Below are 16,644 nucleotides of genomic sequence, written 5' to 3'. Positions count from 1 at the left end.
CCAGCCCATGCAGGAACATGTCCCACTGCGCCTCCTCGTTCCAGCGACACTCCGCTGCCAGGGTCCGGAACTCAATGGAATAATCCGAGACCGAACTCTCACCCTGGCGAAGATCGGCGAGCATTCTGGCCGCTTCCTTCCCGGCGACGGCACGGTCGAACACTCGCTTCATCTCTTCGGATAGTGTCTGGAACGAGGCGCAGCATGGATCCTGGTTCTCCCACACCGCCGTACCCCATAGTGCCGCTCTCCCAGTCAGAAGTGTCAATACAAATGCAACCCTCGTTCGCTCCGTGCTGAACGTTCTGGGTTGCAAGGAGAAATGCATCGAACACCGGATGAGGAAGGCCCTGCAAAAACTAGGTTCCCCGGAGTAAGACTCGGGCACGGGCAGCCGAGGCTCTGACTGGAAGAGGTTCTCCGGTGGGGTGGGGAGGACTGGCGGCGTGGGTGGCGCAGTGAGGACACGCAGATGTTGAAACTGTTGGGTGAACTCGGACACCTGCGCCACTAGAGCCTGAATAGCACGCCCCGTGTTACTCAGACTCGCCTCCTGGTTGTCCATTCTGCTGATACTCCGACTGAAAAACTCCTCCAGGGAATCCGTAGGTGCACTCGCTGCTTCCATCGAATGGTCAGATCGTTCTGTCACGCTCGAGGAAGGAGGAAGCAAGTTGGCGAGTGAAAAAGCTTTTAATAGTAAAAGTCAGAAAACACAGAGTACAGTGATGATCAGTGGCGCAGGAACGAAGATGGACAACACAGAAGAATGGTGAGTTGAGGCGGGTCCGTGATGCATCCAGACGAGTAACAAGAAACACAGCAACAATCCACGAACTAGACAGCGTCTCCAGACAGTAGCACGGATCCACAATGACGACAGGAACAGGTACAGAAGACTTCGTGAAGACATCAACAACGATCTGACAATGGAGAAGAGAACCAGGTGAATATTTATAGGTGCGTAAATGAGCTGCAGCTGGTGCTGCAAATGAGCCTCAGCTGAGGCGCTGATCTGCTGTGATGGCTCGGTCACGCCCACACACACATGATTACAAACGCACATGACACAACACGGGACGAGAAGGAAACAATGCATATGTGAACCGTGACAATCATAACCAAAAGTTCTTAAACAACTGAGACTTTCTTACCAAGGGAACAGTTTTTGTCATAAACAGTCATGAACTAAGACATAACATTGTCAGACCTCCGGCTTCAGTTAACAAATTTGGTTGTAATGAGATTGCAGAGCATGCACAAATTTAGTGAGAGTCACTGAACTATCTCGGTTACGTATCAATAATTCTGTATCAATAACAACATTTTACTGCACATTGTGGACATCTCCTTTCTATAACAGTCTGATTCAATTAATATATTTCTTTGAACATTAGCATAGAGCTCCCTGACCTTGATTTGGGAGTGTCAAATTAGTTAAACACATCAAATGTGCCATAATGTGAAACACGGGTCTGTGGAATCCTCTAGGTTTATATCAATGTACCATGAAAACACTGACCCTACTGGGACTAAAGACCAGAGAGGAAACATATTAATTAATTCTGTGAAACATTGGTCAAGGGAAAGCTGCGGTGAGTTGATTAAGACTGTAGAGACCAAGGGCCTGAATTGAGCAAGCAAATTAAGCCTCAGGTCACTTTAAATGTTGTAGAATTACTGGTAGCATAGCCCTACTGGTAGAGTCTGTAACTACACCTACTCATCTTAGCCCAGTAAGCTACATATTTTTACTTTGACAACAATTAAAAATAGCCATGTACTTTGATGAAATACTTTTTTATGTTTTATTCATAACTGATTTTTGTAGTGGCTTTGGAGTGATCTTCCTGTCTGCTGTAAGGAGTCATTCAGTGTGATCAGTCACATGATTGACTCAAAAGATGTTAGTGATTATGAAGTAAAGCATTCAAGACATTTACCAGGCCTGTCTGCAACTGAGTTGAATAGGAATACAAACAAATTGCCCTGTCGAAGTCCATTAGACCTCTGTGAGTTGAACTAATTATTTCTCAGTGTTAAAGTCACATGCATTTATACAGTAAGTGGTGCATGTAGGCTTGTAAACAGTTTGAGTCTTATTTTATAGAATTTCTATAAAGACAGAAAAAAATAATGAACATTTGGATAATTTCAAGGATTGTAGGGAGGATCGTTTTATAAACCACATGAAGAAAATACTATAGTCATTTTTGGTAAATACCATAGTGTTTTTAAACCATACTATAGTAAAGTACTTGAATTAATTTTTTGTGGTAATTCTAAAGCTGCTGTGGTAATATGACAACTATAATATAAACAAATTATTTTACCCAATACTCTGCTACGTTTTCTACAACTGTAGGGTATATTATGCTACAGTACACAACAGTTTCATTAACAAAATGTTGTAAATAGTATAATATATACAGTATAATACACTTTACAATAGTATGGATCAAAAACGCTATTTACTATAAATTACTATAGTGTTTTTTCATGTGGGAAGGAAAAGCAATACATGAATTCAAGAAGTAATTTTCTGTTGCAGTATTTTCAGTAAGCCTCTTGAGTGTATTAGAGTCCAGGGAACACAATAATTGGCCCTCTTGGATCTCTTGGCCTGCACTGTTTTGTTGTTACTGTATCTGTTTGCAGCAAGATTATTGCCATGACTGTTCCGTATGACTGCATGGCATTTCTAACAGACAAACAATTGTAATGTAAAAACAAAAGTATAAAAATAACATTATATTTAATAATAAAACTAGCAACAACACTGCATAACATCATCAGACTTGAAAATGTGTGCCTCAGACTCTTCAAACATTCAAATTGTAAAAACAATTCCAATGTTCAGCCTGACAATCATAAAGGGTGAATCATAAAATATAAAAATGCAACAAAAAAGTACTTTAGATTGTACTTTGGATTAATTCAAATCCTTTGTGGTGATGTTTTCAATCATTGTCAAATGTCTAATCTTCAGCCACCTTTTCTCAAACAAAACATACACCTGTTTATTTCAGATTATTATTTTGACAAAATCTTGTGCTTATTAAAAAATATTATTTAAAAAAATACAACATTATACAATTTTAAACTCTTTTTGTAATGTAATATTGTGGAATATCTTGCATTGACTAATATTAAACAATGAGGTGAGTGGATTCTCTCATTCTTCAGCGTCCTCTAGCGGCGGTAGTTTGCTACTACAAGTTAGTTTTTGGCCAGGTTACTGGTGATTGTCTTGGGTTCACTCTTTTTTTCTTGCCTGTCAATGTCAATTTCATGAGGTTTATAACTTTTTTGTTTGTTTGTTTTGTTTTTACTTTTTTTAGTGATTAATTTGTACTGACACTACAACAAATCATGTTGGGTGGTTGGTACAGTTACATAATTCAGCTTTAGCAGAAATCAATATATGCTTTTCTATATGCCATGGCTATCACCCTTGTTGTCACTACAACAGGCCAGCAACTTTAAGAAACAGGTAATGGCCACTTTGTAACCTGATCAAGGCTTGAATAAATGATGGAGCAGTATCTGGGTTCACTATTGCCACGGTTGTTGCTGTTTGCATTTCCAAGGACAGAAACTAGCTGAACAAAGATAATCAAGCTGAACACGTTTACACAGCATCCTGCTATTAATAACCCTAAGGATGAATCCTGAGTAGTAAGTAGTTTTGGCTCTCATGATTGCTTGTCTATATTATTGCGGTGCTAGTTTTTTGTTTACAGTACATTGTGTTGCTAACAGTCGACAGACTTTCTTCAGTTGCAATGAATAGAGGAGGCCTCTAATTTGTGCCATTAATATTACTATTATCAATTTTGCCCAAAAATAATTGGTAATTAAAAATGCAGCTTAAATTGAGCATGAATGCCAGTACAGTAACATGTTAATAATATTCTAATGTTTTTCTCAGTGACTACCTGTTCAAGTTGCTGCTGATAGGGGACTCTGGTGTGGGAAAGTCATGTTTACTTCTACGGTTTGCTGTAAGTTTAATATTTTACCCATAATTTTCTGTTTAAAAGTTCTCCAGTGAATCATTTAAAGTAGTTCACCCAAAAATGTAAATTCTTTCTATTATTTACTCACTATTATGATGTTTCAAATCTATGTGGCAGTTGTTTTTATCAATGTAAAACAAAAAATTTTTATTTTTTTTTTAAAGAATCTGTTATGTAAGAAATGAGTTGATAATTCTGTTGATGACACACAATTATTCTAACAGGATGACACTTATACAGAGAGCTACATCAGCACTATTGGAGTAGATTTTAAAATCAGAACTATCGAAATGGAGGGGAAGACTGTTAAACTGCAGATTGTGAGTATAGATATTACAGACATTTATATACATTCATATTCAGACTTAGTTGGTTTGTGTCAGGCTCTGTGTTGCTTTTTTTGTTGTTGTTTCATATAATTATTAGATCTGTTTTAAACAAACGCTTGTGGAAGTGACAAAATTGATAATTTGCTGATTACTGACTAACCAGTCACTAAATTGTTGGCAAAAAGGCCCTAAATGCCCTAAGGAAGAATGACATACTCACATTTACTTAGTCTTTTTACAAACATTTTTGTGCTTTTTGTAAAAAAAATTAATGTTTCTTTATCCTGAAGTGGGATACAGCAGGGCAAGAGCGATTTCGAACAATAACATCCAGTTATTATCGAGGGGCACATGGGATTATAATGGTCTATGATGTCACAGAGCAGGTGATACTTTTAAATATTGCAAAATGTTATACCATTTTGGGTATGGAGAATGTTTAATGAAGTACTTTGCTTTTACAGGAGTCTTTCAACAATGTGAAGCAATGGTTAGAAGAAATTGATCGCTACGCCTGTGAAAATGTCTCCAAGTTGTTAGTCGGTAACAAGAGTGACCTTGCCTCAAAAAAGGTGGTAGACTTTACCACAGCAAAGGTAAGCCCTCTGCTATTGCAATATTATGGTAAAAAGTCTGTTCTACAGAAATGGCAGATCCAAGCAAATATTTGAACTTTCATTTGCACTGTTTACAGGAATTTGCTGAGTCACTCAAAATCCCATTCCTGGAGACAAGTGCAAAGAACGCAAACAACGTAGAGAAGGCATTTTTAACAATGGCCTCTGAAATCCAGAAGAGGATCGGGACAGACAGCGTTCAGAATGAAGCTGTTAAAATGGGATCCAAAATAAACAGTGCCCCCTTATGGCCTGGTAGAGAGAAGTCGGTGGCTGAGGAGGTCAGCTCTTGTTGTTAGTGCTCAGTATCTTTTAAATTCAGGGTAATATAAATTAATATTTTTGTGTAACATTTTATGTGTTTCTCTTTTTCCTTCTAAATGTAAAATAAGAAATATGTTCTAATGAGCTAATGAAGATGGTACATGCCTTTTCTGTATATCATTTTCTAATCAAGCATGCATTATTCTATTTTAAGTGCTCTTTTCTCTTTTTGGTGATGGACAAAACCTATTAGCATACACAACCATTTAAAAGGTGGGGGTTGTTCAAATTTTTTAATGTTTTTGAAAGGATTCTCTTATTCTGCATTTATTTGATGAAAAATATAGTAAAACAGTAATGTTGTGAAATATTGTTACAATTTAAAATAATTTATTTTCTAATTTAATATATTTTAAAATGTCATTTGTTTCTGTGATGGGAAAACGGAATTTTCAGCAGCCATTACTCGAATATTCATTTTCACACGATCCTTCAGAAATCATTCTAATATGCTGATTTGCTGGTCAACAACCATTTATGACTTTTTGAAACAGTTGAAAACAGTTGTGTTGCTTAATAACATAATGTGGCATTTTCTGAAACATGCCCTATTTTTAAAAGAAACAATACTATGAAATCTAAAAGAAGTTCAGCTTATAATATATTTACTTTTCAATTTCTCAAAAAATAAAAATGTATATACATTAAAAAGTAAGCTTTTTCTGAGTATCAAGCAATCTCCCACTGTGCATTGCATATATAGAAGCATTTGGACTGCATATGAATCTAAATAAACACTCAGATCAACCTAATGTATGAGTAAGTATTACATGCGCAAATAAAGCACTGGCCCAAGAGTTTTTATGTATGACACTACATTATATGTGTCTCAGTGTCACAGAGGAATAAATTATAAATCATGGTCAGTCAAGTAATAATACAAGTAATAATACAGTCAAGTAATAATACAATTCAGGAGATGTAATATACATAATGTGATGGTCATATTCGGACATTTATAGCTGAATATATAATATTCATTTTTATGACATTTCACATTTTTCAAAGGTGCGTGCCTTGATTTATAATAAAAGCTCTAAAAGGGTTCGACTTTTTTAGGCCAAACATTGCAAGCATTTGAATCAAACACAAAATGGCACTGAATGATACAACACGACAAAACAACTCAACTCAAAACAAGCTCAGTTGACAAGCTCACAACATAATATTCAATCACTAAATGTTTTAGACCTATTTCACATATCCTGTGGGCTCATTTTGAGCTAAACACAAAATGATTTATTGGGTTACTACAATGTAGGAGAAAGACTCATAAAAAAATGAAAAATAGAATTACCAGTATGTTTTCCTTTAACAGGCATCCCTAAAACACAATGCAATGCGTAATTCAAAATACAAGTGAAACACCCATCAAAAATCAATACAGAAAATTCCCTCATATTAACACAGTACTCTGGGCTGAATATTTACAGAATTTCTTACATTAAGCAAGTTTACAAGCTGTAAGCTGTAACTTGTTAATACGGTCAGGGTGTGTGAAACAGGCCTCAATCTGAAATTTACAATGAGAAAATAAAAGCCATCAATACACATTACAACCAGGACTTTTTGCCAGTAAATCTAGCCATGTTGGCCAATTTCAGCCTCATGCGTTCCCTCTCCTCTGGGTTCCTCTTTGAGGTGCATTCAAGATTAGAGTCAGTCTCAAAGGAAATGGCTGGGCCGTGTGAAAGCAAAGCCATCCCCGTCTTTTCTTCACACAAGCTGGATGTGGGGGACTGCAGGACCAGCCTGCTCCACATTGAGTGTCTGAGGCGTAACAGCAAAGGGTTGCGTTGAGAATACAGCTCCCTCTCTGGCCTGATGCACAGGAAGCAGGCAGCACACAACATGCGGAAAATATAGATCCATCCGAGGTAGTGAAGTTCCACAATGTTCAGGAGAAAACAACCCAGGCTAATGCTAAACATAAAATTAAGGAAAATGGTCTTTTCGGTGGCTCGCGACACAAAACAATCAGTCCGTGTCAGACAAGGGTACGTTTCGCATCTAAACAAATGAGGCACCTCAAATCCAAACAGGTAATACTGACCGACAAGAAATGTGATCTCTAGGACGGAGCGGATCAAGACGTGAGCAATATAGGTGAGGAGAACCTGACTGGAGAGTGTGGTTGGATCCTTGCTGACCTCACCGAAATCATCCTGCAGGAGACTTTGCTCCACGCTTTCCTCATCCTGACCACTCCATTCTTCTCCCTGGTGTCCATATCCCAGTCTGACACTATCCCCTTCCAGCTGCCCAGAATATTCTACCACGGGGTGCTTGGCCTCTGCCTGGACCCTCTCTGTATCCATCTTCTCGTCTTTGGTGATTTTGTGCAGCACATAGATGATGTAGAAGATGGAAGGTGTTGAAACCAGCACAATCTGGAAGACCCAGAAGCGCAAATGTGAGACGGGGGCGAAAGTGTCATAGCAGACGTTGTTGCAGCCTGGCTGCAGTGTATTGCAGGTGAACTTGGACTGCTCGTCGCTGTACACGGCGTCTCCAACAAGGGTCACCAGCAGGATGCGAAAGATCAGAAGCACCGTCAGCCAGATCTTACCGATGACCGTCGAATGATTCTGAACCTCTGTTAGAAAGCGGCCCAGAATTGACCAGTCCCCCATTTTTTAATCTGGAGAAAACAAATAAATAATGGAAAGGCAAAGAATTTCTGTTATGTTGTCATCTATTATATAATATAAAATTGTATTTCTTGAAAGAATAGTTTACCCCAAAATTTTAATTTGTAGAAAATTTACTCCAAGATGTAGATGAGTGTATTTCTTCATCAGAACAGATTTGCAGAAATTTAACATCACTACATCATCCTCTGCAGTGAATGGGTGCCGTCAAAATAAGTTCAAATAGTTGCTAAAAACAATATAATCTACAACATGACTCCAGTTCATCAATCAATAAACTGTGTTTGTAAGAAACATATCCATTTTAACAAATCTGTTCCGATGAAGAAACACATCTACTTAAGTTTTCATCAAATTTTCATTTTTGTGTGAATTATCCCCTTTAAGAGAGTTAAATAATCTACTCTTTAGGCAAATTAAAAGATATATTTCAGAAAATGTCAATTTGTGATGCCAAAAGTATGTTGATTTATGTTCATTAGTTTTTCATCATGCATGTTTGATGTTTTAAATGTATTTAAGTTTAATCTACTTGCTAGATTATTTGTGTCATCACACTGAGATTATTTGTGTCATCACTATGAATTTCCTAAATTCATAAACTGAATTTAGGAAAATTTGGACACTTTTTGCTATTTAGGTGACTGGGGAAAAACGTCTCAATTATCCTGAATTATCCTTTTTACAGTCATTATTTCATTTGGTAGGACAATAAAATGGCTCACTCATTTAATGAAATTGTACAACATCATGACCATTACATTGATTAATATAATAAAACAGACAAGAAAAAAAAACACTTACCTCTGGATAATTTGTTTACAAAAATGACAAAATGTGCAAAAAATAAAATTTGCATTGCTACATTTGAAAAAAAGGTCTGTTTGTCACCAGGAAAAGACCTCAGTGTGTGAGCTGGGGGAAACGGGCTGACCACAGGCATCTATCCAAACCCTCGTTGTACTGTATTCAGACAAAGAGTCCCAATGTACAATGTCACAAAGATTTGAAAATACAATGGGATGCAACATCTCTGAATGTCCATGAACAGTCAAACAAATTGTTCAAAAGAACCTGCTAGAATGGAGAAACAATGCTAATTCATGAGAGATTTTGTCCTACATGCTCTGAGAGTGTGAAAGCTAATGAAATTATTTTCTGCATGGTAAATAGTTAAACCCACAATATGAAAATAAACAACATTTAATCTGTACTGACCCATTACACTCATCTTTTTCTTATTGAATTATTGTCAAGTAACTCAAGCTTCCTGTTGAAATGTATTATTAATACATAACACAATACAGGGCTCTCAAGTGTCACGCATTGAGCGTGACAGTCACTCATTTCGGTCTATTGTCACGCACTCCCGCCACACATTGTATTTCTCACGCAGAAAAAACTATTTATAATATATTTAATATACCGCAGCGCCCAACATTTCTCTGGCCGCGCCGCTCTCGCTATGGAGCCGGCAGGATTCAAGCGCGTCTCCCCTGGAGTTCTTAGTCGAGCTTGCCACTTATCAGCCAATCAAAAAAAAAGAAATAGGCTACACAATAGCCAATCAGAAAATAGCACTATTGTATCTGGGTAAGATTTAACGCAACAACCAATGAAAAAGCATCACTTTGAGCACAAAGTAAGTAATGATCTCCTGTTACAGCAAATTCACAACTTGTTTGACACAAACAATATTATGACAACTTGACTGCTGTTAGAGAATGTTTCCCAGATAATTAACATCAGTTTTTCATGAGTGTCTGTTACTTAGCCAACAGTTTTACAGCCTGTTCACTGACAACATCTGCTCAGAACAAGTAGTCTAGGCCTAGTCATATTTTCGTTATCACACGATGACTGACATATTGTCACATTATAAATATATCTCTCTCCAATAGGCTTAATAATTTTATTAGCACTAAATTAATTCAAGTGTATTGCATAGTTGATGTTATAAACTTTTAAAATCATGTCATATTTTATAATTATATCCTGGCCATGGATGCATTAATCATTAGTCAAAACAAGCAAAACCAACAGTCTTTTAAAATAATAATTACTCAATAATGAAAAGCCTTTTAAAATGCTTTAAAATAGAGTTGCAATACAGCACTTCAAAATCAAGCATGCAAGGTTGATAATTTTAAAGTTACAGTATCTGCTGTACTAAAGGATGAAAATATTTTAGTGCTGTCAAACGATTAATCACATCCAAAATAGTAGGCCTATATATTAATACGAACACATGCATGTATATATTTAAGAAAAATATGGTATGTTTATATATTAAATATAAATAATTTATATATATTAAATATAAGAATATAAATATATAAATGTATATACATGTAAATATTTTCAAAATATATACTGTATGTGTGTATTTATATATACATAATAAATATACACAGCACACATACATATATTATGTAAACAAGAACTTTTATTTTGGATGTGATTAATCGCGATTAATGGTTTGACAGCACTAAAATATTTCATATGCAATTAACCAAAACAAAAAACTTCAAGCAAACAAAAGACAGACAGATGCATTTTACAGTTAACATGTTGCACATCGTCAGTGTTTTCACTAGGATAACTCACCATCTGCCCCCGACACACAATATCCAGAGTAAAACATAATTTGCACTGCCTCGACATCTGTCTTGGTTACTCCATGTACATAATCTTAATATTTTGCATTTGGTCCTCTCTCTTAATGGACACCAAAACTGGATGTCTGTTTACTTTATAATTTGTTGTACTTATGTATTTCTATGTTTGTATGTTTATTATTTCTTATATATATATATATATATATATATATATATATATATATATATATCTCACACACACACACACAGGTTTGTTTTTGTGAATTGTGGGGACTTTCTATAGACTTCTATTGTTTTTATACTGTACAAACTGTATTTTCTATCGCCCTACACCAACCTTACACCTAAACCTAACACTTACCAGAAACTTTGTGCATTTTTACTTTCTCAAAAAAACTAATTCTGTATGATTTATAAGCCTTTTGAAATATGGGGACACTGAGAATGTGCTCATAAATCACCTTATCCTTGTAATACCAGTCATACCCTTGTCATTATACATATTGTGTCCTCAAATGTCACAAAAACGCACACACACAAACACACACACACACACATGTAATAGTCAACATTTGAAGTGGATCAAAAGCTTTCATCAAAGTTGTCCTAAAACCTAAAACCAAAATGCGTTCTTGTCTTAGGACAACTTTGAACTTTTTTGATCCACTTCATATGTTGACTAGGCTACTACACATAGGCCTGTTCTACACTCTTAAAACAGATGTGTTAAAAACAACACAACCTGTGTTATATCTTAACACACCCGTGTGTCTAGTTAAGGACAACACATTTTGTGTTACTTTTAACTCAACCAGTGTGTTATTCTTCTTTACACATTCAGTGTGTTAAAATATTTAACACACTAATGTGTCATTGATAACACAATTTGTGTCATAGATGTGCTATTTTTTACCAGTTACAATGAATGCAATACAAAAAACAACTTTTTTCTTTCAAATATATACATATTTATTAAAACTTCACTTCTGAATTTTCACAAAGGCAATATTCACATGTCATTTGAATTTCATAAAGATTTTTAAACAATTTTATATCTTGGATTTACAAAAAGGTTTTCTTTGTTAGAAATCATGTGAAGTGGTTTTACATCAGCAGCATTGCTTAAATTAATGACTTTATATTCATTTGTTCTTTGGACAGCATATGCATACAAGTGTGGGTGAAAATACAGTTGAGATAGAACTAAGAAAAACTACAACCCTTTCTTTTTCACATTGTGGAACTATGTGTAAAACGTCACCAAAGAGACGCTCTTCTCTTAAGTCACGGTTTAAAGCAATTACACAACCAGTTTGAAAAGTCTGACCGAACGCATTAGAGTGAGAAATGAGAACAGTGCTACATGTGTCAAGTTCATAGCCAAAGCTTGAGGATATCTGCTGTACAATTTGTGATTTCTAAAATGTGAGCCATCACAGTAATCACGCAATTTGTCGTCACTTTCGGTTGAATCCACAAAGAGCTTTTGCATTTATTCATTGTCAAAAAGAAACTTCAGAGTATCAATAATAGATATGTACTGACATGTATCTGCTATTAACACTTGAGTTAATGTACCTTGCTTTCTTGCAGTATCACCTGTTTCCAAGGAAGATTTCTATTGGCTTGATGAAAGAGTGGTTTGCTGCAAAATATTTGGTCATTTTGTAGGGGGTATCAACTTCCTCAAACATATGTCGTCCTCTTTCAAATTCATCCATCAAAGTCTGCAATTCATCACTGGGTATAGAGTAACAATTAAGCAGAGATGTGGTTTTCTCTTGCAAACAGTCCAGGGTTTCGCAGAGCAGTTCTTTTGTGCATGTGATGCTTCTTTGCACATCAGTCAGAGTACAATTTGAAGAGGAGTACATTTTTGCAACAAATGCTGCTGCACAGCTTTGGTAGTCAGAGGTGCTGCAAGTACTGGAGCCATCAAAATTAGTTTCTGGAATATCAACAGCAGCAGAGCAAGATGGAGCTGGAAAGTCCTCACTCGTGCTGGTGTCACGGTCTTGTTCTAAATGTAATGGGTTTGCAACCTGAGCATGCTCTCTATTGAGATGTTTAGTATAAGAATTGAAGTTATGGTATGTTCGTTGGCAATTGTTTTGACTACAAACAATTGTATAATCCTGTCCATCAGAAAGTGCATGGACATGCCTAAGATGAATTATGAGTTTCCGGACGTCTTTTGAAGTAGATTTTTTACACCTTGGACATATGTACATGGTGGTACAATTTAGGATAGTGCTTGAAGCTTCGAAATAAGCTCCACAACTTTGGATCTCTTCCCACCAGAGAAAGGAATGTCATATACATTTTCAAGGAAATTAAAGACCGATGTAAGTTGGACAGGATATTGTACATTGCAAACCCAATACGTTTTGAACAGCTTGTCAATGGCACACGTCAGACTGTTATCGTTGAGTGGAATGGTGACTTTGTCATTCTCGGCCACAATGATGTATTGCGCTGTAGAACTGCGGGCTCCTAAACAGACAATGTGGGGTTGATGGTTTTCCACCATTGTCTGGGAATGATCCAGGAGGCTGGAGATGCTGGTTCCAGCCTGTAAACATAAAAGTACATTTTTTAAAAGCTATTATTAAAACAATTCAAGTGACTGAAGGTTTTCTTAAAGGGATAGTTCACCCAAAAATTTGAATTCTGTCAGTAATTACTCACCCTCATGTCGTTCCAAAACCGTAAGACCTTCTATTATCTTCGGAACACAAATTAAGATATTTTTGATGAAATCTGAGAACTGTCTGACTCTTCATAAACAGCAACAGAAACAAAACTGACACAAAACTGAAATGTTCCCAAATGCAGAAACGTAGAAAGGACATCAGTAAAATTGTCTGTGACATCAGTGATTCATCTGTAATTTTACAAATTCAACAACTTTTTCCTCCTCATTCCATCTGCTGCCTGTATGCCGCCATTGTGAAGAGAGTATCATGACGCATGCACTTGCTTCCGCTTGATGTAAACAAGGCATGCATTTGCTGTCCTCTGCTCATAAACAAAACACGACGAGTGCTTTGTTTACATGGACAGGAAAGCCTGTGCATACGTCGTGATACTCTCTCCAAAACTGCAGCACACCACGGCAGATGATAAAGAGAAGAGATGTTGAATAAAGCTGTTATTTTTGTTTTCTTTGAGCACAAATGTATCATAGCTTCATATCAGCACAACTGAACCCCTGATGTCACATGGACTCTTTTACCTATATCCTACATTTCTGTGCTTGGGAACATTTCAGGTGTGTTGCTGTTTATGGAGGGTCCGAAAGCTTTTGAATTTCATCAAAAATATCTTAATTTGTGTTTGCAAAGTTGAATGAAGGTGTTACAGGTTTGGAACGACATGAGGGTGAATAATTACTGACTAAGTAATAAAACTTTTTTGGATGAACTATCTCTTTAATTCATTTGCATTCATTGAACTGAAGGCCAGGGATATTTTCTTATTTATGTTCAAAAGAAAATAGGAATGCACAATATTATCACTTCACTGTTTTGTATCACTGCATTTCATTTGAGAATGCACATACAGAATGATGTGTTTAGTGTGATAGCGTGCAGTGACAACAGCAGCAACAGCCTCCCTTTGGTACTAATGTTCATTCGGTAAGGCGTTTTTTTTTTTTGTTTAGTGGCCGCTGTTGGTCTATTTATAACAAAATAAAAAGTAAAATGCACAAATAACCTTAAGATACTTAGCCAAAGTGAGCTAAAAAATACTGACAAAAACCTAATATTGTGCATCCCTAAAAGAAAACAAAATGAAAACAGTATAGTTTTATGTAAATTAGAGAGTCATGTAATTAAGTAACATCACAAAGTGCTTGCACAGAAAACTAACAAACTAAAACATAAACATATTAGGGCAATCAAGCTGCTTACCGGCTTAATGTCCAAGAGGTAAGAAAGGGCTGACTTTGTACTGCATTTGGCCCAACCTTTGCTCCTTCCGGACGCAGTGGAGGCAGCAGTGTAGTAAGAATTTGAAGAGCTCTGTAACATGACTCTTTAGTATAATAAAAAAAAAACACAAAATATAATGGCATTTTTCAAATGGCTGAAATAATGGCAGACTTTGATCTCCAACTTTGCCTTCAGAGAACTAGTAAAACTAATGGTGTCCACTGAAAGAAAAACAACGGTTTGACAGAACAAGCAAAGTAGCCTACCTTCACTCTCATTATCAGTTGGCATGACCAGAGGATCTTTCACCGTGGACATCTTTTGCAACTTCGGAACAATATTTCCTTCCCATTTTCGAAGAAAGAGGTCAGCCTTCCCAGGAAACATTTTTCCAAACTCAGTGTCAAGCTACAACATAGGATACAATACACAATTACAACACTACCGTGTTTTCTCAGTATGTTCACAAATGATCAAATCTAAGTTTATGCAATCATAACAGTAAAAAAAAAACTACTATACTTCAGTTTTATGATTTGAATTAAACTGATTGAAGTAAAATAAATGGTGGAGCTTGATTTCAGTGCACCTTACAATCTCTAGCTTGCAGCAGACTGATGGTTGGAGGGGAGTGGTTAAAGGATGTTTAAAGGACTTTATTTTATTTTATACTTTATTTTAATTAAATTGCATAGAATTTTTCATCACAAGATTAGTAATGTGCACTAACAAAGTATATAAAAAAAACATTTTGAATTCATTTGGACTTTAAATGTGAATATTTAGCAGCCTTGTCCCTGTACTGACAAGTCTATTTATACCTAGCTAGAAGAAAAAAACACAAAACACAAGATGTTCTTACCAAGTATGGCATGTCTACAAATCGAGGATATTGTTCAAAAATCTCTTGCACTGTTGGGGACGTGTTTGCAATCCATAACCTGCGATTACTGTATGTTTTCTCCATGCCCAATTTGATGGTATTGAGGTTTTCTGGAGATGGTTTCATCCTTTTGATCACAGTCATCCACTCCTGAGTGGAGTCCTCCTCCCCTTCAGCATATGTTATATCCAAAGTAAAAAAGGCAAAGAAAAACACCAATCTGTTATATACATATACTGATTACACATACATTCATAATGTAAAATGTAGTTAACAAACAGTGTTATAATGAATATTTATTACAAAAACAGCTAACAAAAGCTAGATAAACCTTCAAGATATAAACCTAAACACATCCTTTTTGAGATAAAGACATGCGAATGTCGAAGTCAATCAAATGTTAAACGTTACAGTAATACATCATAGTATTATTTAAAGACATTTAACAAGACATCAATACATTATGTTGTTTAATGAAAGAAAGGCGACGGATAGCAGTGAAAGTGATAAGAGTTAGCTGCTAGCTGCTACCGCTTTGTCAAACTCATTAACGACAATCCTGCCATGGCCGCAGCGTTTTATCGGACGTCATATAATTGGCAACAAATCAAGCAAAGAAAAACATAAAACTCGTTAAAAATAAGTTCTCTCCAGAAAGCGAGGAACAAACTTACCAAAATGTAAAGAAATAATAATGTGTGAAGCATTAACTATCTGACGCCGTTTTCGCCCTGTTCAACACCGCCTCTCGTGACTACCGAAAATACCCGTATGCACGACTAGAGGCTGCTAACTAAACGCACATTTGACCGTCTAAAAAATTCACATTAAACATATATATGACAGTTTCTAATAATTAAAAATAATAAATCCAAATACCTGACATGTGCATCCAAGTCACCCATGGATGGAGATAGAGGCGCGAAATTGCTTAACGGCTTGCGGAGTGACGTAGCAGCAATGTGATTGGATGATAGTTAACACATGTTGTGTTGGACACACTGTGTTGTTTCTCTCTTTCTCTCTCTCTCTCTCTTTTACACATGATCAACTTAAAATGACACAATATGTGTTAAAATAGCCATAACACAAAAAATGTGTTATTAATTAACACATCCTTTTTGAGAGTGTATGTATGTGTATGTGTGTGTGTGTGTGTATGTGTATGTGTATGTGTGTGTGTGTGTGTGTGTGTGTGTGTGCATGTTTATGTGGTTTATGAGGACACAAATTTGTATAATGACATGGGTATGACAGAGGTATTACAA

At 36.2% G+C, this 16,644-nt stretch overlaps 3 protein-coding genes across 3 annotated transcripts; 1 reads left to right on the top strand and 2 right to left on the bottom strand.

The window, feature by feature from the left end:
• Positions 1-752: 752 nt before the first annotated feature.
• Positions 753-5,935, top strand: LOC306851284 (ras-related protein ORAB-1-like; the record flags this gene model as incomplete). The annotated part of the gene is made up of 6 exons (XM_079387442.1): positions 753-772; positions 3,932-4,004; positions 4,244-4,339; positions 4,639-4,734; positions 4,813-4,944; positions 5,043-5,935. 6 exons carry the CDS (start codon positions 753-755, stop codon positions 5,262-5,264), a joined length of 639 nt encoding a protein of 212 aa, XP_079243568.1. The 3' UTR covers positions 5,265-5,935.
• Positions 5,936-6,842: 907 nt separating this feature from the next.
• On the bottom strand, positions 6,843-7,922 carry LOC306851507 (gap junction delta-2 protein-like; the record flags this gene model as incomplete). Its single annotated transcript, XM_079387789.1, has 1 exon — positions 6,843-7,922. One exon carries the CDS (start codon positions 7,920-7,922, stop codon positions 6,843-6,845), a length of 1,080 nt encoding a protein of 359 aa, XP_079243915.1.
• A 3,590-nt stretch (positions 7,923-11,512) lies between these two features.
• LOC306851109 (uncharacterized protein) lies at positions 11,513-16,126 on the bottom strand. The gene is made up of 5 exons (XM_079387204.1): positions 16,051-16,126; positions 15,356-15,546; positions 14,760-14,901; positions 14,473-14,596; positions 11,513-13,130 (listed from the first exon to the last, which is right to left on the bottom strand). Exons 2-5 carry the CDS (start codon positions 15,518-15,520, stop codon positions 13,052-13,054), a joined length of 510 nt encoding a protein of 169 aa, XP_079243330.1. The 5' UTR covers positions 15,521-15,546; positions 16,051-16,126; the 3' UTR covers positions 11,513-13,051.
• Between the last annotated feature and the right edge of the window lie 518 nt (positions 16,127-16,644).

This window comes from Barbus barbus, assembly GCF_936440315.1.
Source record: "Barbus barbus genome assembly, chromosome: 31".
In the NCBI taxonomy this organism is placed as follows: Eukaryota; Metazoa; Chordata; class Actinopteri; order Cypriniformes; family Cyprinidae; genus Barbus; species Barbus barbus.
Note: the sequence above shows the minus strand (reverse complement) of the source record. Positions and strands in the feature narration are given on the sequence as shown.